General features: G+C 38.7%; 3 protein-coding genes across 3 annotated transcripts; 2 read left to right on the top strand and 1 right to left on the bottom strand.

Moving 5' to 3' along the window:
• The first annotated feature begins 1,719 nt into the window (after window positions 1–1,719).
• On the top strand, window positions 1,720–3,633 carry LOC143463436 (somatostatin receptor type 4-like). The gene has a single exon (XM_076961903.1). The coding sequence runs from the start codon at window positions 1,927–1,929 to the stop codon at window positions 2,896–2,898; it is 972 nt and encodes a 323-aa protein (XP_076818018.1). The 5' UTR covers window positions 1,720–1,926; the 3' UTR covers window positions 2,899–3,633.
• A 2,497-nt stretch (window positions 3,634–6,130) lies between these two features.
• On the bottom strand, window positions 6,131–8,059 carry LOC143463437 (somatostatin receptor type 4-like). The gene has a single exon (XM_076961904.1). It carries the CDS (start codon window positions 8,021–8,023, stop codon window positions 7,058–7,060), a length of 966 nt encoding a protein of 321 aa, XP_076818019.1. The 5' UTR covers window positions 8,024–8,059; the 3' UTR covers window positions 6,131–7,057.
• Window positions 8,060–13,142: 5,083 nt separating this feature from the next.
• Window positions 13,143–14,896, top strand: LOC143463435 (somatostatin receptor type 2-like). Its single transcript, XM_076961902.1, has one exon. It carries the CDS (start codon window positions 13,169–13,171, stop codon window positions 14,300–14,302), a length of 1,134 nt encoding a protein of 377 aa, XP_076818017.1. The 5' UTR covers window positions 13,143–13,168; the 3' UTR covers window positions 14,303–14,896.
• The last annotated feature ends 1,817 nt before the right edge of the window (window positions 14,897–16,713 follow it).

The raw sequence follows: 16,713 nt of genomic DNA, 5'->3' as shown, positions 1-16,713 counted from the left end.
CCAGACACTTTTTATTACAGTATGATAATCTTGCACAATCTTGCATAATCTTAAATCAATTTGTAAGACTGTAAAGTGAAACCGCCAATGATGTAGCACGACTAAACAAAAGCCTCTGAGGTCACTGTGTATAGTGTAAATATAGTTAATCAGGGGGAACTTCAAAAACACTTTGCTGTACTAAGAAAAGTTCGGAGAATACAAAAGCGTGATGACGTCACGACTATTCCCGGGGAGTTCTCTGCACCGTTGCAACGTGATGTGGTTAATCTTCCCCATATTGTCACGACGGGACAAACATTTCTTTCGTGAGTAACTTTTACGACTTCCTCCGGCGCATGTAATGACTCGACTACGAGCTACGGCTCGATTGTATTTGGGCTTGATGCTGGGGCAACCGTCCTTGAAACGCATATGCGTTAGTTGAGAGGAAAGGTGTCAAATTGCTCAATTAGTTTTATTCAGATTGATCGAAAGCTTGCGCAGTTATGTGTATAAGTTGTTGTACTAGAACTTCAAAACTTTGCCATGAATTTTAATGTATTTAAACAAGAATTCAAAATGAATATTTGGTTATAAAATCATTTTTGAGTTAGTTTTAATACCAGTAACAAAAACATATAATCGTATAACTGGGCAATGTATCTCAAATAAAATAAAACGTCGCTTATAAGATTATAGATTAAAAAAACTTCGTCCTTTGATTGCAGTTGAGTAATTATTGGCATTGCTGTTTTGGAATAACGGTAAGATCGTATTTGAAACAATCTTTCAAAAATATAGGTCGTGAAAGAACTTTTAAACCAATGTCTGAAAATGTGGTTGACTGGAGCGGAAATTGCGTCATTCTTGTTTTCTTGTACAATGATTTATACGTTTATGAACTCAATTCACGAAATCCATGAATCTGTTGCGTTTAAATCCTTTCAACGATTTCGAAACAGTCTGATCTGACGGCGAAAGTTTACCGAATGCTGAATGCACGTTTGTGCTGAGTGCAGTGACGTTCAACATGTTTGCCATTTTAAATGTTACTGAATGTTCAGTTATTTTTATTGTCTTGTCACGCACTGTTACTTTGGCTGAGTTCGATTCCAATCAGATTTCATTTACTGTGAAAATGTTCATGACCATTTAAGTATATTTGAAATTTAGGATAGGGGTGAAATTTTTCATAAAGTATTTTTTAAAACTGGGTGCAGATTTGTAATGCAACATTTAGGTCAATTTAGCCAATCAGCTCCTACAGTGTAAAGTGAACGTGTTTTTTACGACGAAGACCATTGTATATTGGCTAAATAGCCTGCAGCAAAGTTTTTAGCTGCTTTGTAGCTAAATATAACCGCTGATGGCTTTTGAAAGGTACGTTTATGAGCATCTGAAGTTGAAATGCAAGTTTGCCATGAGAAACAACTTAATACATTTCGCAAGAACCTTACGCCAATAACGTGTTTTCGTATATGCCAACTTATACGTTTGGCGCACGACCATGCCTGCGTCACTTTCCGCTAGAATTTGTTTGAAATCTAGAAGTTTGTCATGGCAGGCTTGTCGGTTTGTCGTACTGACTCATATAATAGTTTTTTTGCTGAAAAAAAAGCACTGAAAATATTTGGATGTTGAAGCGAGCACTTCCATCATGCAGTCTTCTACGAGTCGATGATTGAATTAGGTGAGCTGGCATTCAATTTTGGAGGAAAACTAAAAGATTTAGATAAAATAACAGTCAGGAAAACGAGGCTGTCAACCATTCAGTGTTAAAACTAGAAACTATGCTGCTTTTTAACGGGGTTGTATATTCAACTGGGATGCGTCATAGCAGCCTAAAAGGACAAGCTTGCTTTTGTTTTGAGTATGAGACTTTAAAAACATCCGCTTTGTATCAGCAGGTATAAGCTTTCATAAAGTTTAAGAAATTGGTTAAGCATGGTTGACCCAACCGCTCCTGCCGGTGTCTTGCTCTATATAATCATGGTTGTCGGACTCGTTGGAAATTCGATCGTGTTATTCGTGTTGATTCGTCTGAACAAGAACTGGTGTACGTCGACGATATATCTCTTAAATTTGGCGATAGCGGACGCTTTGTTTCTTATTTCCACACCATTCATCGCTCAGACAGTTTTAAATCAGGAGAAATGGCTTTTCGGATCATCGATGTGCACATTCATCTACTACTGGGTAACCTTCACCATGTACGCAGGGGTATTGGTCGTCACTGGAATGGGCGTGGAGCGTTGGATGGCGGTGGTACATCCCATTAATCTCGCCTGTTATAGAACTTGCAAGAAAGCAATGATCGTGTGCGTTGGTATTTGGATTTTGGCTGCACTTCTCGCTTTGCCACAAGCATTTTATATCCGAACTGTTCCTCATTTTCATCATAACCAGTCGTCGAATTACACAGCTGATCCCCCATTGTATTGTGATTTCTATATACCGGAAAGTAACCTTAATAGGTTGCAGATTTTAGGCGCGGTCAATTTTCTACTTTTCTTTGTGGGATTTCTGCTTCCGGTGACAGTTATAGGAATATTATACTTTCAAATCGTCAACGCGGTACGAAAAAGCCTCCTCAGTCGAAGAGTGAGCAAGGGCAGGGTGACAAAGCTAGCGTGTTGTATCGTAACTTCCTTTTTCGTCTTCTGGTTCCCGGCGCAAGCAGTAAACTTTGGTTCCGCAATCCTTTTCTGGTCGGACAACGCCTCAATCGTTCACGACCGTTTCCTGACATTTTACCCTTACGCCTTCAGCCTGGCGTGGAGCCACAGCTGTTTTAACCCACTGGCGTACGCTTTTCTCACAACTAATTTCCGAGAGAAGGCAAGGGTGGCGTTTTCTAGGAGACCAAGCACCATCTCCATGCGAGTCTCATCTACAAACCCAACATATTACAAGTAACCGAACAAGGCTGAACTCCAGCTTCTAACAACTTTGAGAGTCTACGTTTGACGTGATGTTCGTAGTGTACAGTTGTGTATTTCGGGATCACGTCAATTGACCGTGAACAAATTCACCGGCGACAATTGGTCGTGGTCAACTGACCGGCAACAAATTGGCCGGCGACACAAATCAACCGCTACGCATTTTATTTTTATTTTTTACGCAAATTAGCATTGTTGTTTATTCAAATTATATGATTTAAGTGATAATATGATTTAAGGTCAGTTCGTTCTAGGTAAATTTACGTCACGGTCAGTTGTCCCCCGGTCAGTTGTCCCCGGTGAGTTTGTTCGCGGTCAATTTCCCACGGTTAATTGTCGTGGAACCGTGTATTTCACTGTTTATGTTATTTTACTGCTTTATGAAGTCACTTTGGCCTGCTACTAGAACTTTGTAATACCTTTCAATGGCAATCTTAATAACTTCTTATTGAAACTTACTGGTGATGTGATTGCTACAGCAATGAAGGGTTATGTAAAATGGCTATGATACAGTTCACCACGATTTGTTTTGATTTTCACGCATAGGCATTGTCGTTCTTCAATTACCAGTGGTTTTCGTGTAATCTTTGACCACTAATAAAAACACTGTAGTATGTATAGCCTATATTTACATTATGCATTACAATTTGATTCCGTATCTTTGACAGATTGCTTTCAGTTATATGGAATTAAATCACTCGTGCATCAGCTGTATAAATGTATTGGTCAGCCGAACCTAGTATGATAACAGGGTTTGATACTGGTTAGTAATAACGACTGCTGCTAAATTTGAGAGAACTTATGGCAAGTGCAACTAATTCTACTCTAACATTAGGTTGTAAGTTTTAACAACGAGTTCGCCGAATCACTGATTACGTTGAAGAATCGGGACGAGCACCGCCACTACTTCGTCGGATTTTTATTTGAAAATTAGCATTATTATTACTAGACAATTAGCTGCTTGTGCAACGGAAATTAAAACTTCTTCTTTCGTGTACTGTTAATGGCCGGTCACTACGGCCATACTTCATATAGGCTATAGTAGTCTATTAGCTTCACCAATACTGTACAGCAGAGTATCATTGGAGTTTTTTGGCCAAAAACGCTTCATCTCAACCGAGAAATAATAAGAGTCCAGAAGTAGACAGACCACGGCCTTATTAGCTTTCGGCGGTTCTAGATTCGTCAAATCTTGCCCGATTGTGGCTTGGGAAGGGGTAAGTTTACAAAAGCATTGCACTTACTCTGTGCAGCCTAAGTCTCGGTAAATGATAAAAAAAGTAAAATGGTCATTATGCCGGATCACAAGAATACATTGACAAAGTACAATCCACAATAAACTAAAAAGAGATCGTTCATGAATTTCTGAGCGGCTTCGGAGGAAATTAGGCTCCTTTTTCCATCACTTGACAATAGGAAGATTTATTTTAGTTTTACTTGTGTGACGTAATGCTTACTAAGTTACTATCCGCAAATGGCTGGCGTCAGTATATGAGGGGATCCAATATTTTTGAGTTTCAACTAAGTTATAACAGCACGGACAGATAGCATTACAGTATAAGCAGATCGTACTCCAGCGATAAAACTATGAAGAATACGACTGCCAATTTCAAACTAGCAGTAAAATCCACGTATGAAAAACGTACTGTCGTACTGGTACCGGGAACCGACAAAGCACCGAACTACGTTCCTGAAACAGTACTGATATGGCATCCTTGGAAAGTGTTTAGCCAAGTACCGGAGCTGATAAAGACCGCACTTAGAATTCGCTGCCCACTTCTGACCTCAAACAATTGCCTGTATCAGAAAACTGCTAGAAAGTTATCCTTGATAAATAAAAGTTTGGGTTGGGGCAGTTTGCTGTGATGATACCCTTTTATATGCGCAAAACTTTGGTTTATTTTTCTGAATGACAGCGAAAGAATTTTCTTTCTCTGGTCGTACCATCCTTGAGACACAATTAACCTAGTCCAGGTCCTTGTTTTGGAAAAGGCGACACGACTTGGCTTCAACGTGCTCCAAAAGAAGATGTCGATATCTTCTCATTTGTCAAGATAATCGCTAGGGTTCCATTCCACTACTGTAGATCCCGTTTAATGCTATTCTTATGAGATATTAGGATTAAATATATCTTTATGGTACCTAAACCTCATCTTTTCTTGAGACGATTCCAATCATTAGCGTTTGCCAATATCCCGATTTGAAATCAAATCTGTTAAAGTATAATCATATAATCACGAAGTTGATCAAGACATCATCTACCCCAGAAAGAGCAAAACTGCACTTCTCCGTGATGTAGTTCACCGCACGGTAGTCGACGCACAAACGAGTTGACCGGTCTTTAACAATAGAGCATGACCAGGGAAAGGAAAGAGCATGACCAGGATTGGACAACTCCTTGCTCCATCACATATCTTCAATCATCTCGTTGAATCAATTCAATCCCCAATCGCTTCAATTAGTCTCACGAAACGGCAGCATCTGTCAAAGAATATTGGCATTGGCACCCAGGGGCATAGCTGGGGTTGTTGACGCACGGGGGCGGAGGCAGTTTTTGTGCTTTCACTTTTCAAAATAAATGAAAACTGCAGGCACTAAAATGCCACCTATAGTGGACTTTGCCGTCCAAGGAATGTTTTCTGGGTTTGCTGACTCAGTAACTACAATATATTAGAGAACCACACATCATCATTATCAATGCATTTAAAACATTGTAAGCATTATGAAAAACTCTGACCTTATTTGGCGTCCCCAAATGACTGCGCCCGCCCTTGCACCCTAGCTAGCTTGACCCTTGACCCTGACCCTGACCCTTGCCCTAGCCCTAGCTTCACCTATGTTGACACCAACAGACTTTGGCGTATAGGAACAGCCTTCACAGTATCTCTGCAATGCCCGGCTAAAATAGTCCGGTAGATAAACTGGTCTCTCATTCACTCATTGTCATTGCTCGGTGATGTCACCGGTACTGTAACTGTCATCGCACACTTCGTTACTTATCACAAGCTGCTGGTCAACACTGAGCAGGAAACGTGGCATCATATGGTCACTTTTCAGCCAATCTCTACCAACGGCAAAGCGCATGATCCTTATGCACAGCAGTGTGCACCCAGACACCCAGACAGTGCACCCAGACAAGCACAGCAAAGCCGGCTGCGGCGCATTAAGAACGCCGTTGAACTCCCTTGACCGACAAAATCTTAATTGCCTCCGTTTGTCGACAGAATAAAAGCAAAACCCTCGTTTAATCTCACAAAATATTATAATTCGGACACAAATTCATTTTAAAATCACTTTTCGCAATCACTGCCTCTAAAATGAATGTAAAATCAATCAAAAACCAAAACGCCGTTCACCAAGCTAATTAAGCGCTGCAATGAGCGTTCCTTGCCTTGAGGAGGGAAGGCGTAAATGCGATTCGAGACAATTCCGTACACTGATTACACAATTACTGAAACGTGAGATTTTCAACAACAACTTAAACAAGCGATTGCAAACAAATAATATTCTTTAGCTGTTTTCGTTCTAGATGTTATATCGGTGAATACAAAATGGCGCGAAAGTGAAAAGTGTATCCACAAACTTACCTACGTGGAGTGGACCAAAGCAACAAACAGATACGTAGCAAATATAGACGCGCGTACAAACAAGCTATACATGTTCAGAACAAAACGTTAAAAACGAAAACACACTAAAGCATATAAAAATACAAGAATACAAAACATACATTTCGTCACACAAAGACTTTCTTCAGTCCATGGTTGAAGACTATTACTATTACTATTACTATTAACCTTACAAAAAATATTTTATGTACATTGTACACTGGGGTAATGGAAACAGGTGAAGATCAAAATAAAACAGTGCCATGATTGAAATCATTGCTTTGTACATTAACTTCAACAAAGGTAAACTAAGAAACATTTCAATGCTGTAACAATGAAATCACCATCAAGTCAATACACACGCAGTAGTTTATACGGTTATTGGAACGTAAGAATAAGCCAAGGTGAAGCATTAAAGCTTTAATTACATAAATAGGCAAACACATACAACCGTGCGTTATGAAGTTTTAGCCAAACGTCGACTATATCAGTAGTTTAAGTGTTTAGATATGTGAGGATTTTCTGATATATTTAGCTATTTACGTCATTTATAGGGGTGATGCGCATAGTAAGGTCGCTTGATTTCCTTCTCGCAAATACCACCTTTGTCCTCTCTTTGAACTTAGTTGTGAGAAAGGCGTACGCCAGTGGGTTAAAGCAGCTGTGGCTCCATGCCAGGCAGAAGGCGTAAGGAAAAAATATCCGGAAGATTTCTATGACATTTGAGTCGTTGTCAGACCAGTGAAGGATTGCGGAACCTAAGTGGACTGATTGCGCCGGTAACCAGCAGACAAAAAAGGCGATGACAATGAAAGATGCCAGAGTTGTCACCTTATTTTCGCTCACATGCCGGCTAATCAGGTTCCTTTTCACGGATGTCACAATTTTATAATAAATGAAACCGATAATGGTAACCGGAAGCAGAAATCCTATAAGAAACGGTATGAAATTGACCGCGCTTAAAATATGCAACCGATTCGGGTTGCTTTCTGGTACATGGTAATCACAAATCACAACAACTGTGTCATTTGACGTCTGATTGTGATGAAAATCAGGAATAATTCGGAAATAAAATGCCTGAGGCAAAGCGAAAAGTGCAGCCGAAATCCAAATACCAACGCACACGATCATTGCCTTCTTGCAAGTTCGATAACAGGCGAGATTAATGGGATGCACTACCGCCATCCAACGGTCGATGGCCATTCCCGTGACAAAAAATACCCCTGCGTACATGGCGAAGAATATCCAGTAGTAAATGAATGCGCACATCGACGGTCCGAAAATCCATCCATGCTGGTTCAAGAATGTGTGAGCGACGAATGGTGTGGCAATAAGATACAAAGCGTCTGATATCGCCAAATTTAAGAGATATATCGTCGACGTACACCAGTTCTTGTTCAGACGAATCAACACGAATAACACGATCGAATTTCCAACGAGTCCGACAACCATGATTATATAGAGCAAGACACCGGCAGGAGCGGTTGGGTCAACCATGCTTAACCAATTTCTTAAACTTTATGAAAGCTTATACCTGCTGATACAAAGCGGATGTTTTTAAAGTCTCATACTCAAAACAAAAGCAAGCTTGTCCTTTTAGGCTGCTATGACGCATCCCAGTTGAATATACAAACCCGTTAAAAAGCAGCATAGTTTCAAGTTTTTTATACACACGAACTACGCTTTATAAAGCTTCTCAAATACATCACTTTTATATCGACCGGAAAATCGAAGGAAAACAGTTAGGTTTATAAATTTGTTTTAAGGTGATACTTAAACTTTTCGATTTGATACACGATGTAGTTGCTCGATTTGGCGCTAAACTGAATCAAAGCAAATTAACTTTTCTATTGCATGCCTTCTGTAACAATTAGCGCACCATTGACTGCTATCTTATAACATTCTTATCTGGTATCTTATCTGTGAAAGATTCAATCTGCCAAGATCGAATGCAAGCTCACCTATAGTAACATCAACTTCTAAAGCGAGGTTACAAGCTGGAAGCGTAAATCTCGATTGCCAAGTATTTTTAGCCTACAGTATTCTGCTGAACACTAAACTGAAGCTTTGGCGTGAAAAACTGCTTCTAAATGTCAAGCAAAAGCAGCCCCGGAAGTTGACTCAGACATGGCCATCATGCGTCCATTTGAATACATAAAATCGTGATGTTGGCGACAACACGTTGGCATAGGTTTCGGTGCATACAAACTTGTACAGTTTCTTTGAGTCAACGTTTCTACTTTGGTTTCCAACTGCACACATTCCATGAACACACATGGATTATTCCGGCGTTTAGAAGGACCATGAGGGCATCCATTAACTCTAGGCATTCTGGGTATTTATGAAAAGTGGCATTGACTGGTTGTGATGAAAAATGACCCGTTTACACTTCGCCTTAATGCGTTGCGTCGTTTGCTCAGGGCGTACGGTATTAATTAATATGCCCTCGTGTGTTCATGCGTGGAAAATTCAAGCATGAAATATTACACCTGAATGTTTTGTAGGCGCCCCGTTACACCATTTACGCGGTTCGTGTAGAGGGAAAGTCCCTCCCTTTAAAAGTGTTATACTGTATAACAATAAAAGGTATGAATTACAAATGATGTGATGCTTTGAGATTTACAAACCCATTGGAATGTACCACGTCACTTTCCCGTAACAAAATTTTTGCATTAAGTTCATTTTTTCTGACGTTTTAGTTCCGGAACTGTTTATCGAGACCGAAGCCACTACCCATGTCGTTGATTTTGTCAAACACCTGAATTTGAGGTTACCGGCAAAAATTTCCGCATTTAAAAAGCGTCAATCGCTATCTGGCGTATCTAAAGCTCGTTGGTATACGGCGATCCTTATTCGCCAGAGATTAGCGTGACGTAAAAATCGTACGCTTAATACAACGAGAAGATCGATCGATCGAATGACGATTCCAGCAAGGGTTCATAAATTTCTCTAGTCTCTCAAACATTATGTAAGCTTATGTGAGTTACACAATTAAATAAAAAAAAACGCTATGTGTAGAGTAGGGATTCCCATAGGTCATAGGTCAGGGATTTCCAGCCTGTTGTACGCGAAGGTCTTCCAGGTGGTACGCGAGAAACTTTTTCACAAAAATCTGGATTCACAGCTTTCTGGTTTACTTAACGGGTTTTGTTTAGAAATCAATAAATTTTCCGGAAGCCCTATTGTTCTATGAATTGTTTCGTAACAATACGATCTTAAAATACAGGCCATGTCAAAAGAGAGCGTTACTTTTCGTAAGCGTTATAGATATTAAATCAAATGATTGCTCATAAGCGTTACTTCTCTCAAAGCTTCATAATAATCCTATGAAAGCACTGGTGCCAATGCAGGTAGATGCGCAACGTACATGTGGTGTAAAATAATGCAGGCAATGCGACTTTTGTAAGAAGCAAAATTTAGGAAATGCTTTAACTACCATTTTTTGTTACCGACTTTAGTCTCTTGATTTGTTAAGTCAGGTTATTTTGTATTAACTTTTGTTAGATTAAATCTATGCGCTGTTAGCAAATTTATGCCACGCAACGACCAATTGGTGTAAGGCAAACAAAGACAAAATGCTCATTAAATATAGTTGTAGTCTTTTATTGTTATTTTATTACATATTATTCTTCTGAATAAATAAAGATTCGATCAAATTAGTTGTTCTGCAAGAAGTGGTACGTGTTGACGATACAGAGTGCCCAAGTGGTACGAGACCGTAAAACGGTTGGGAACCCCTAGTGTAGAGGAAGTAATATAATGGAAGCGACATGGCGTATTATATTATGCCCCGCTGCTGGACAGACGTTCTTATTCGCAACACTGTGTTGAAAATGAAAGAAGGATTGAAAACGGGGAATAGAAAAATGATTCGACCGAAACAGAATTGCGTGACAAGATAATATGAATAACTAAACATTCAGTAAAATGAAAAATGTTAAACATGCCGAACGTCATTGCATTCATAACAAACGTGAATTTATGTTAGTCAGTTCATACTGTTTTAGACTTCACTTAATGCAATCAAGCAATCAAGCATTGAATCAACGGTGGATTGCATTTTGTGAACTGGGGTTAAGAGTGTTAAAAAACAAGCACAAAAATGATGAAATTTCCTTTACTTTCAATCATATTCTCAGACATTGGCTTATAAATTTCCCTGTGACGTATGTTCTCGGAAGAGTATCTTTATTCCAAAGTAACATTGTCATTTGTTACTCTACTGCGCTAAGAAGATGATCTAAAAAAATTAATTAATTTATAAGTAGCTTTGCTCATATTTGTAAATTGCTACTTAAATAACCAAAAACATAATCAAAAATGATTATGAAACCTACTAGTCGTTCTGAAATACAGTATATAGTTCAAGCGTAATAAAATTCATGGCAAAGTTTTGAAGTTCTAGTACAACAACTTATACACATCACTGCGCAAGCTTTCGATCAATCTGAATGAAACTAATTGGGCAATTTGACACCTTTCCTCTCAACTAACGCATATGCGTTTCAAGGACGGTTGCCCCAGCACCAAGCCCAAATACAATCGAGCTACGGAGTCGAGTCGAGTCATTACATGCGCCGGAGAAAGTCGTAAAAGTTACTCACCAAAGAAAAGTTTGTCCCGTCGTGACAATATGGCAAGGACTAATAACACCTCGCAGCTGATGCAACAAAAGATGGTGTGTATTTGGTATTTGGAATAGTCTGGATGCCGCGGTATTTCACGTATTTTTATGGCATTCTTTGACCTGTTCGTGACGCAGACTTTTTTGAAGTTTGGCGTGAACATCTTTTGATGCAAATTTAGAAAATGTGACACCGCAGCACGAAAATCCCCGAATAGTTATGACACTGTATAAAGCTATGAAGCTTAATCTGAGTATTTTAGGCAAACATATTTAAAGCGTTTATGGATTTGTTTCATGCTAATGAGGATCTGTTTCAGAAAACAGCATTTTTGGCAGAGCAATTTTTTGCAGTGAATATAAATCCAAAAGTTGGCGCAATTGGTTGTCATTTATAAACTACTATCGGGCGCAGTTTCTGAATTTTGCTGGATGTTTATATAGTAGCAGACTTTTGGAGATTTTTTTGCAATAGTAGACAATAACAACTTAAATGCTGCCGAATTGTACTTTCAAAAATCCTGTTTTTGCGCCTATCGTTGGTCTGGTTGTGTTTGCAGGTCACCGATAAAGGACACGCCGGAAAACGTTTAATTTGTACTGGCAGGCAATATATGGTGCCTGGCGACCTTACACGACATAGACTGCTTGCATAATAATCAATGGCATTTGATACGTCAACGTTGTTTTCGAGCTACGCAATGGATATTAAGTAGAAAAAGGTAGTTCAGTAACTATAGCAACAGTGACGAGCAAGAGACTGGAATAGAAAGACGATGAGCGTTGATTGCTATCTAATAATTCCATGCTGCTGATGTCTTGCGATACGCATTCTTGGTTTTAGACCAACTTTTTACTGTAAAAAGCAGCTGTGCATCATTCGACGTGCTGTTAACATTTTGATGAGGTTAAAATTCAGTCTTTAATCCAAAATTTGAAAAATTCATGGTCGCTACCACTACCGTATACGCGGGAAAATGCTTAAAAAAAATGAAGTGTACATGCTAATATATGCTTCATGTACTACGACACTAACGTTCCAACAGGTAAAAGCGTATACGAAGCTTGAAAAATCCATTTTAAGTAACATGAAATTTTGTTCAAAAGCCAAGTATCAGCTGAAAATTCACGGACAATTGACAAATGATCACGTAATGTACAATCAATTTAACCCACGTGAGCTTTGTGCTGTACAGAAAAGTGCTTAATAGTGTTCAAAATATATATGTGCCGAATGATAACATTTGGGTAATGCGCGTAGAACGGCTCACAACACATTATTGGCGAGTATAACGACGTGAAATAAATCATTGTGCCATCATGATAATAACAGGATGTTGATGAGACAAAGTTGAGAATCCATCTTTAAGATGATAGCGAAAATCTGCCATTGTCTTAATCAGAGTGTCAATTAAAGAAGAACTTTTACTGCTTCACTTCTATCACGGCAGTTTTAAGTAATCTAAGTTTGGAACATTTTTATTTTATTTGAGAAGAGAATAAAGAATGAGATCAGGACGCAATTACTTTGAAGCTTTTTCTTGTTTGAGTCAAGCTTCAGTGATTGCTGTTTTTGGTAAAATGCTTGTTTACAAACGTGTATTATTGCATTTATCCAACAAAGGGTTGATTTAATCGAATATTTATTTGGAATTTTACAAGTTTTGTTGTTGACAGTATTACTTAAAATCTTATATATTCGAAGTTATATTTGTGTTACTTAATTTGTAGAGTTAATCATAATTTGGTTTATTTTAAATGAAAAAAAGCAATATTTTTTACCTACAAAACGTTTTTTGAACCACTTCCTGACCAGAAAATAAATGCATTACTCATGGCAAAATATTGCCTATAAAAATGATATAATATCGTATATGAGTTTCTTGACAGGCGATTTTGTGAGTCATAGCAGTACCTGGAAAGGCAAGGCGCCAGTGTTTGTATTTTTCGCGAGTGGTACTTAAAAACTTCCGTCCTTCTTTTCCAGGTTATTGAAGAAGAGATAGGTCATTTTGAATATGCATGAATCGTTCGTTGCTCCCGGTGTTTTGCTTTACGTAATCATGGCTATCGGACTTGTCGGGAATTCAGTCGTGCTTTGGGTGTTGATTCGCCAGAGAAAAACGTGGTGCGTGCCGACGATTTATTTATTTAATCTTGCCGCAGCCGATACTTTGTTTCTTCTTTCCATTCCATTCATGGCGCAAGCTATGCTGAACCAGATGCATTGGAATTTCGGATCGCCGATGTGTACATTCTTCTTGTACTGGGGAATTTTGAATATGAATGCCAGTATTTATTTTCTTACTGGAATGAGCATCGACCGCTGGGTGGCGGTAGCACACCCCATCAAGTTCGCCCACGTGCGGACACATAAAACGGCGAAATTGGGATGTCTTGGAATTTGGCTCCTTGCCGCGATCTTAAGCTTACCCAACGCGATATTTGCCGAGACCAAAGAACTTAAGGATACCAATATATTTGAGGGAATCTTTGCCGAGCCAAACAAGTCCGATGTTTCTCTCAACCAGTCATGGGGCAAGAATACAGAAGGATTTTACTCTTACTGCGACTATCACGGTGTGAGCAAATACCCAAACAAGTTTACGGTTTTAGGGGCATTGAGCTTTCTCCAATTCTTCACTGGATTTCTGGTTCCAACGTGCATCATCGGTATTTGTTACGTTAAAATTGTAACGGCGGTAAAAAACAATATAATCAGCAAACGAGTACGAAAGGACAAGGTGGCAAAGCTTTCGTGTTGCATTGTATCTGCCTTTTTCATCTGTTGGCTACCTATGCAAGCCTTGAACTTTTACACCTCTATCGCTTTCTGGGCGGATGTATCCCTTCTTCAAAACAGAATCTACCAGGAGTTTTTTCCTTACGCATACTGCCTAGCTTGGAGCCACAGCTGCTTTAATCCTATAGCCTACGCCTTCATCACAACCAACTTCCAGCTTAAAGCCAGGGACACGTTTTCAAAGCGGAGACCTTCCGACTTCTCATCACGTAATTCTTCGATAAGCTTACCAGCCAGAGAGTCAAAAAGAGTCACAAATAGTGTCAAGCTCTCAACGCTTAAAGCTAATGCAGAAAGGAGAGGTGGCTATACCAGGGCTAGCTGCCATTCGGTCAATCACTATATTTAAAGTGCTGTTTTAACTGATTTGTCGTGTATCCAGAGTCCAGTTTATCGGCCGTCGTGGCACTAGAGTCGTAACGACTCGAATCAGTGACTTGACTTGACTCGGACTCGAGTCACTTTTTGCAAAGACATGAGTTGACTCGAGTTTCATTGAAATTGCATTTATGACTTGACTTGTGACCTGACTTTGGTCACTTGGTCACTACTCTGCGTGGTACAGCAACAAAATGTATACAAAAGCGTTGTAAATCTTGTTGTAAAGAAGTTTTGTAAATATGCTTCCCTAAATAAGAATCTCAAAATCTTTTGCTGATACTGTACTGTATACTTGTCATTGTTTACTTTTTTATGTACCATTGACCACAAGAGTTTCGTCTTTCTCTCAAACGTGATAAAGAAATGTGATTGGTAAAGAAACAAACATTTCTGCAAGCGAACAGGTTAGTTAAACAGAAATCAAATAATCTGGTATTTAAACCAAACTATCTAAACTAATCAAAACCGTTCTGTTATTTCTTTATGCGATGTTCATGTTTTTACATATGTCATAATTTGAAACTTGTTCACAAAGACAAGCCAATAAAATAATGATGTACAATACAAAGTGTAGTCCATGACATGGTGACAGTTTATCAGTGAAGTTAACAATAATTTTACAACATTTCAAACATTGTTGTGACATAACCCATGGGCAGTCGAATAAGCGTCACCTTGGCCTTAGCTCAAAAAAGTAATTATAACATCATAAGTGACGTGAATGGGTTTGATCTCCGTCATGGTTGAAAGATCTGAACGACTGCGCCATTGAACTTTACCGAAATGCCTTTGGGAATGCTAGGCGTGCAATAAACCTTTCATAGAGCAGTTGGACTCTTAAAGAAATATAAATACGATAATTCTTAAGGACATTCTTATTTGAACTGTGAAAGTGACTATTTCACCGTAATTGGGTCAGATTTATACTAAAAAATGTTTAGGTTATTAGTAGGCGTGGCATTCAGGTTAGATTCACAAGAAAATGTAAAAACTCCTCGAGCATACAATCTTTCTCCGTTGGAATAGTGGCAGACTTTAGCTAGACTGTAGAAGTGTTGCATATCCAATCGCGTGAAATTTGTTCCTACGGTATCGTTCAAGCAAAATTGCTGTTGGAAATGCCGAAAGCTCATTAATCTCTCTCGGTTGGCACGTTTTCGTCTGTAGGCGTTGGTTTGTATTTCCAGCAAAGTAATAGCTTGCAATTACAAAAAAGCATCATAACCAACAGGCTATAATCTATATAGTCCTATACGGTCATACCTGTTACTTGTGTGGAGGTATTTGTTACGTAGGACGTTTATCTGGCTCATAATACAGCGCTCAGGGTTATAGACAGGGTTGCCATACCGTCTTTATTTCTAAGATTTGTCCTTATTTTAAAGGTCCGTGTCTTAGAAAACATGTTTGTCCTTTTTTCTAAGAAATGTCCTTATTTTCACTTTCGTCCTTATTTTTAGGGCGGAGGTGGGCACTTTTGTCCTTATTTTGGGCATTTTGTCACCTTTACGATACCATTTTGTACCAAAGAGATACCAAAATTAAGGACATGCAGATAGTGTCTTGTTTTTATTTATTTTTTTTTTTTAGGAACATTGGTTGCTTTCTCTTCTTGTACACTGTTTAAGGTGGTATTCCTCGTTCATTTTCTAGTCGTCCTTATTTTTGAGTTGAGACTGATGGCAACCCTGGTTATAGAGTATAGACGATTACGTGTTTTAGAGTGATTTTTGAAATAACATTTATTGATTTCTAGTTTTCAATGGAAAATAGGCAAAGTTTTAAATGTGTTTTCAATCTCAGCGTAAAGGTAATATCGCAATCTTAGGGCAAACAAATCTCAGCAAAAACGAAAAAAAAACAATTTTAGCAAAAAAGATGACAAAGTTGACGAAACCCGGAATTCACGAATCGATAAATTTATCAATTGTAAAATTGTTTAAATTGTTTCAAAGAACCGAAAAGAAATCCGGTTGAACCTGAAAGGTGACGCAATTGACTTTTAATAGGTTTTTAGGGAAGACTTTTATGAATCACTGAAGTGCATTAAGTCGTTCAAGTCAATAGAACTGAAAAAATACATTTCAAACTGCTTATATTGACGATCACATTGATTTTAAATGTATTTGGAAGGGTCTAGTATAGAAAAGAGAAGGTCTTAATCAAAGACACATATCATACAGCAGGTATTGCAGATCGTATGGTTTCGGGACCATTTGTTATCATACGCACAGAGTTGTAATTAATAGAGTTGAACGCATAGAGTTGTAACCCGAAACCTAGAAATTATTGAGAGCCCTAACTTGTTCCGAACGTTAAATTTACCGAGTTTGATAGATCATCTTTGACATCATTTTTTGACTGTCATCCTTTGCTAAG

This window comes from Clavelina lepadiformis, chromosome 6 (genome assembly GCF_947623445.1).
Source record: "Clavelina lepadiformis chromosome 6, kaClaLepa1.1, whole genome shotgun sequence".
NCBI classification, from domain to species: domain Eukaryota; kingdom Metazoa; phylum Chordata; class Ascidiacea; order Aplousobranchia; family Clavelinidae; genus Clavelina; species Clavelina lepadiformis.
This window is presented reverse-complemented; position numbering and strand designations above follow the sequence as displayed.

Excerpts from the sequence above, each read along its gene's own strand:
- LOC143463435 (XM_076961902.1), top strand. The coding sequence starts at position 13,169 with ATGCATGAATCGTTCGTTGCTCCCGGTGTTTTGCTTTACGTAATCATG.
- LOC143463437 (XM_076961904.1), bottom strand. The coding sequence starts at position 8,023 with ATGGTTGACCCAACCGCTCCTGCCGGTGTCTTGCTCTATATAATCATG.
- LOC143463436 (XM_076961903.1), top strand. The coding sequence starts at position 1,927 with ATGGTTGACCCAACCGCTCCTGCCGGTGTCTTGCTCTATATAATCATG.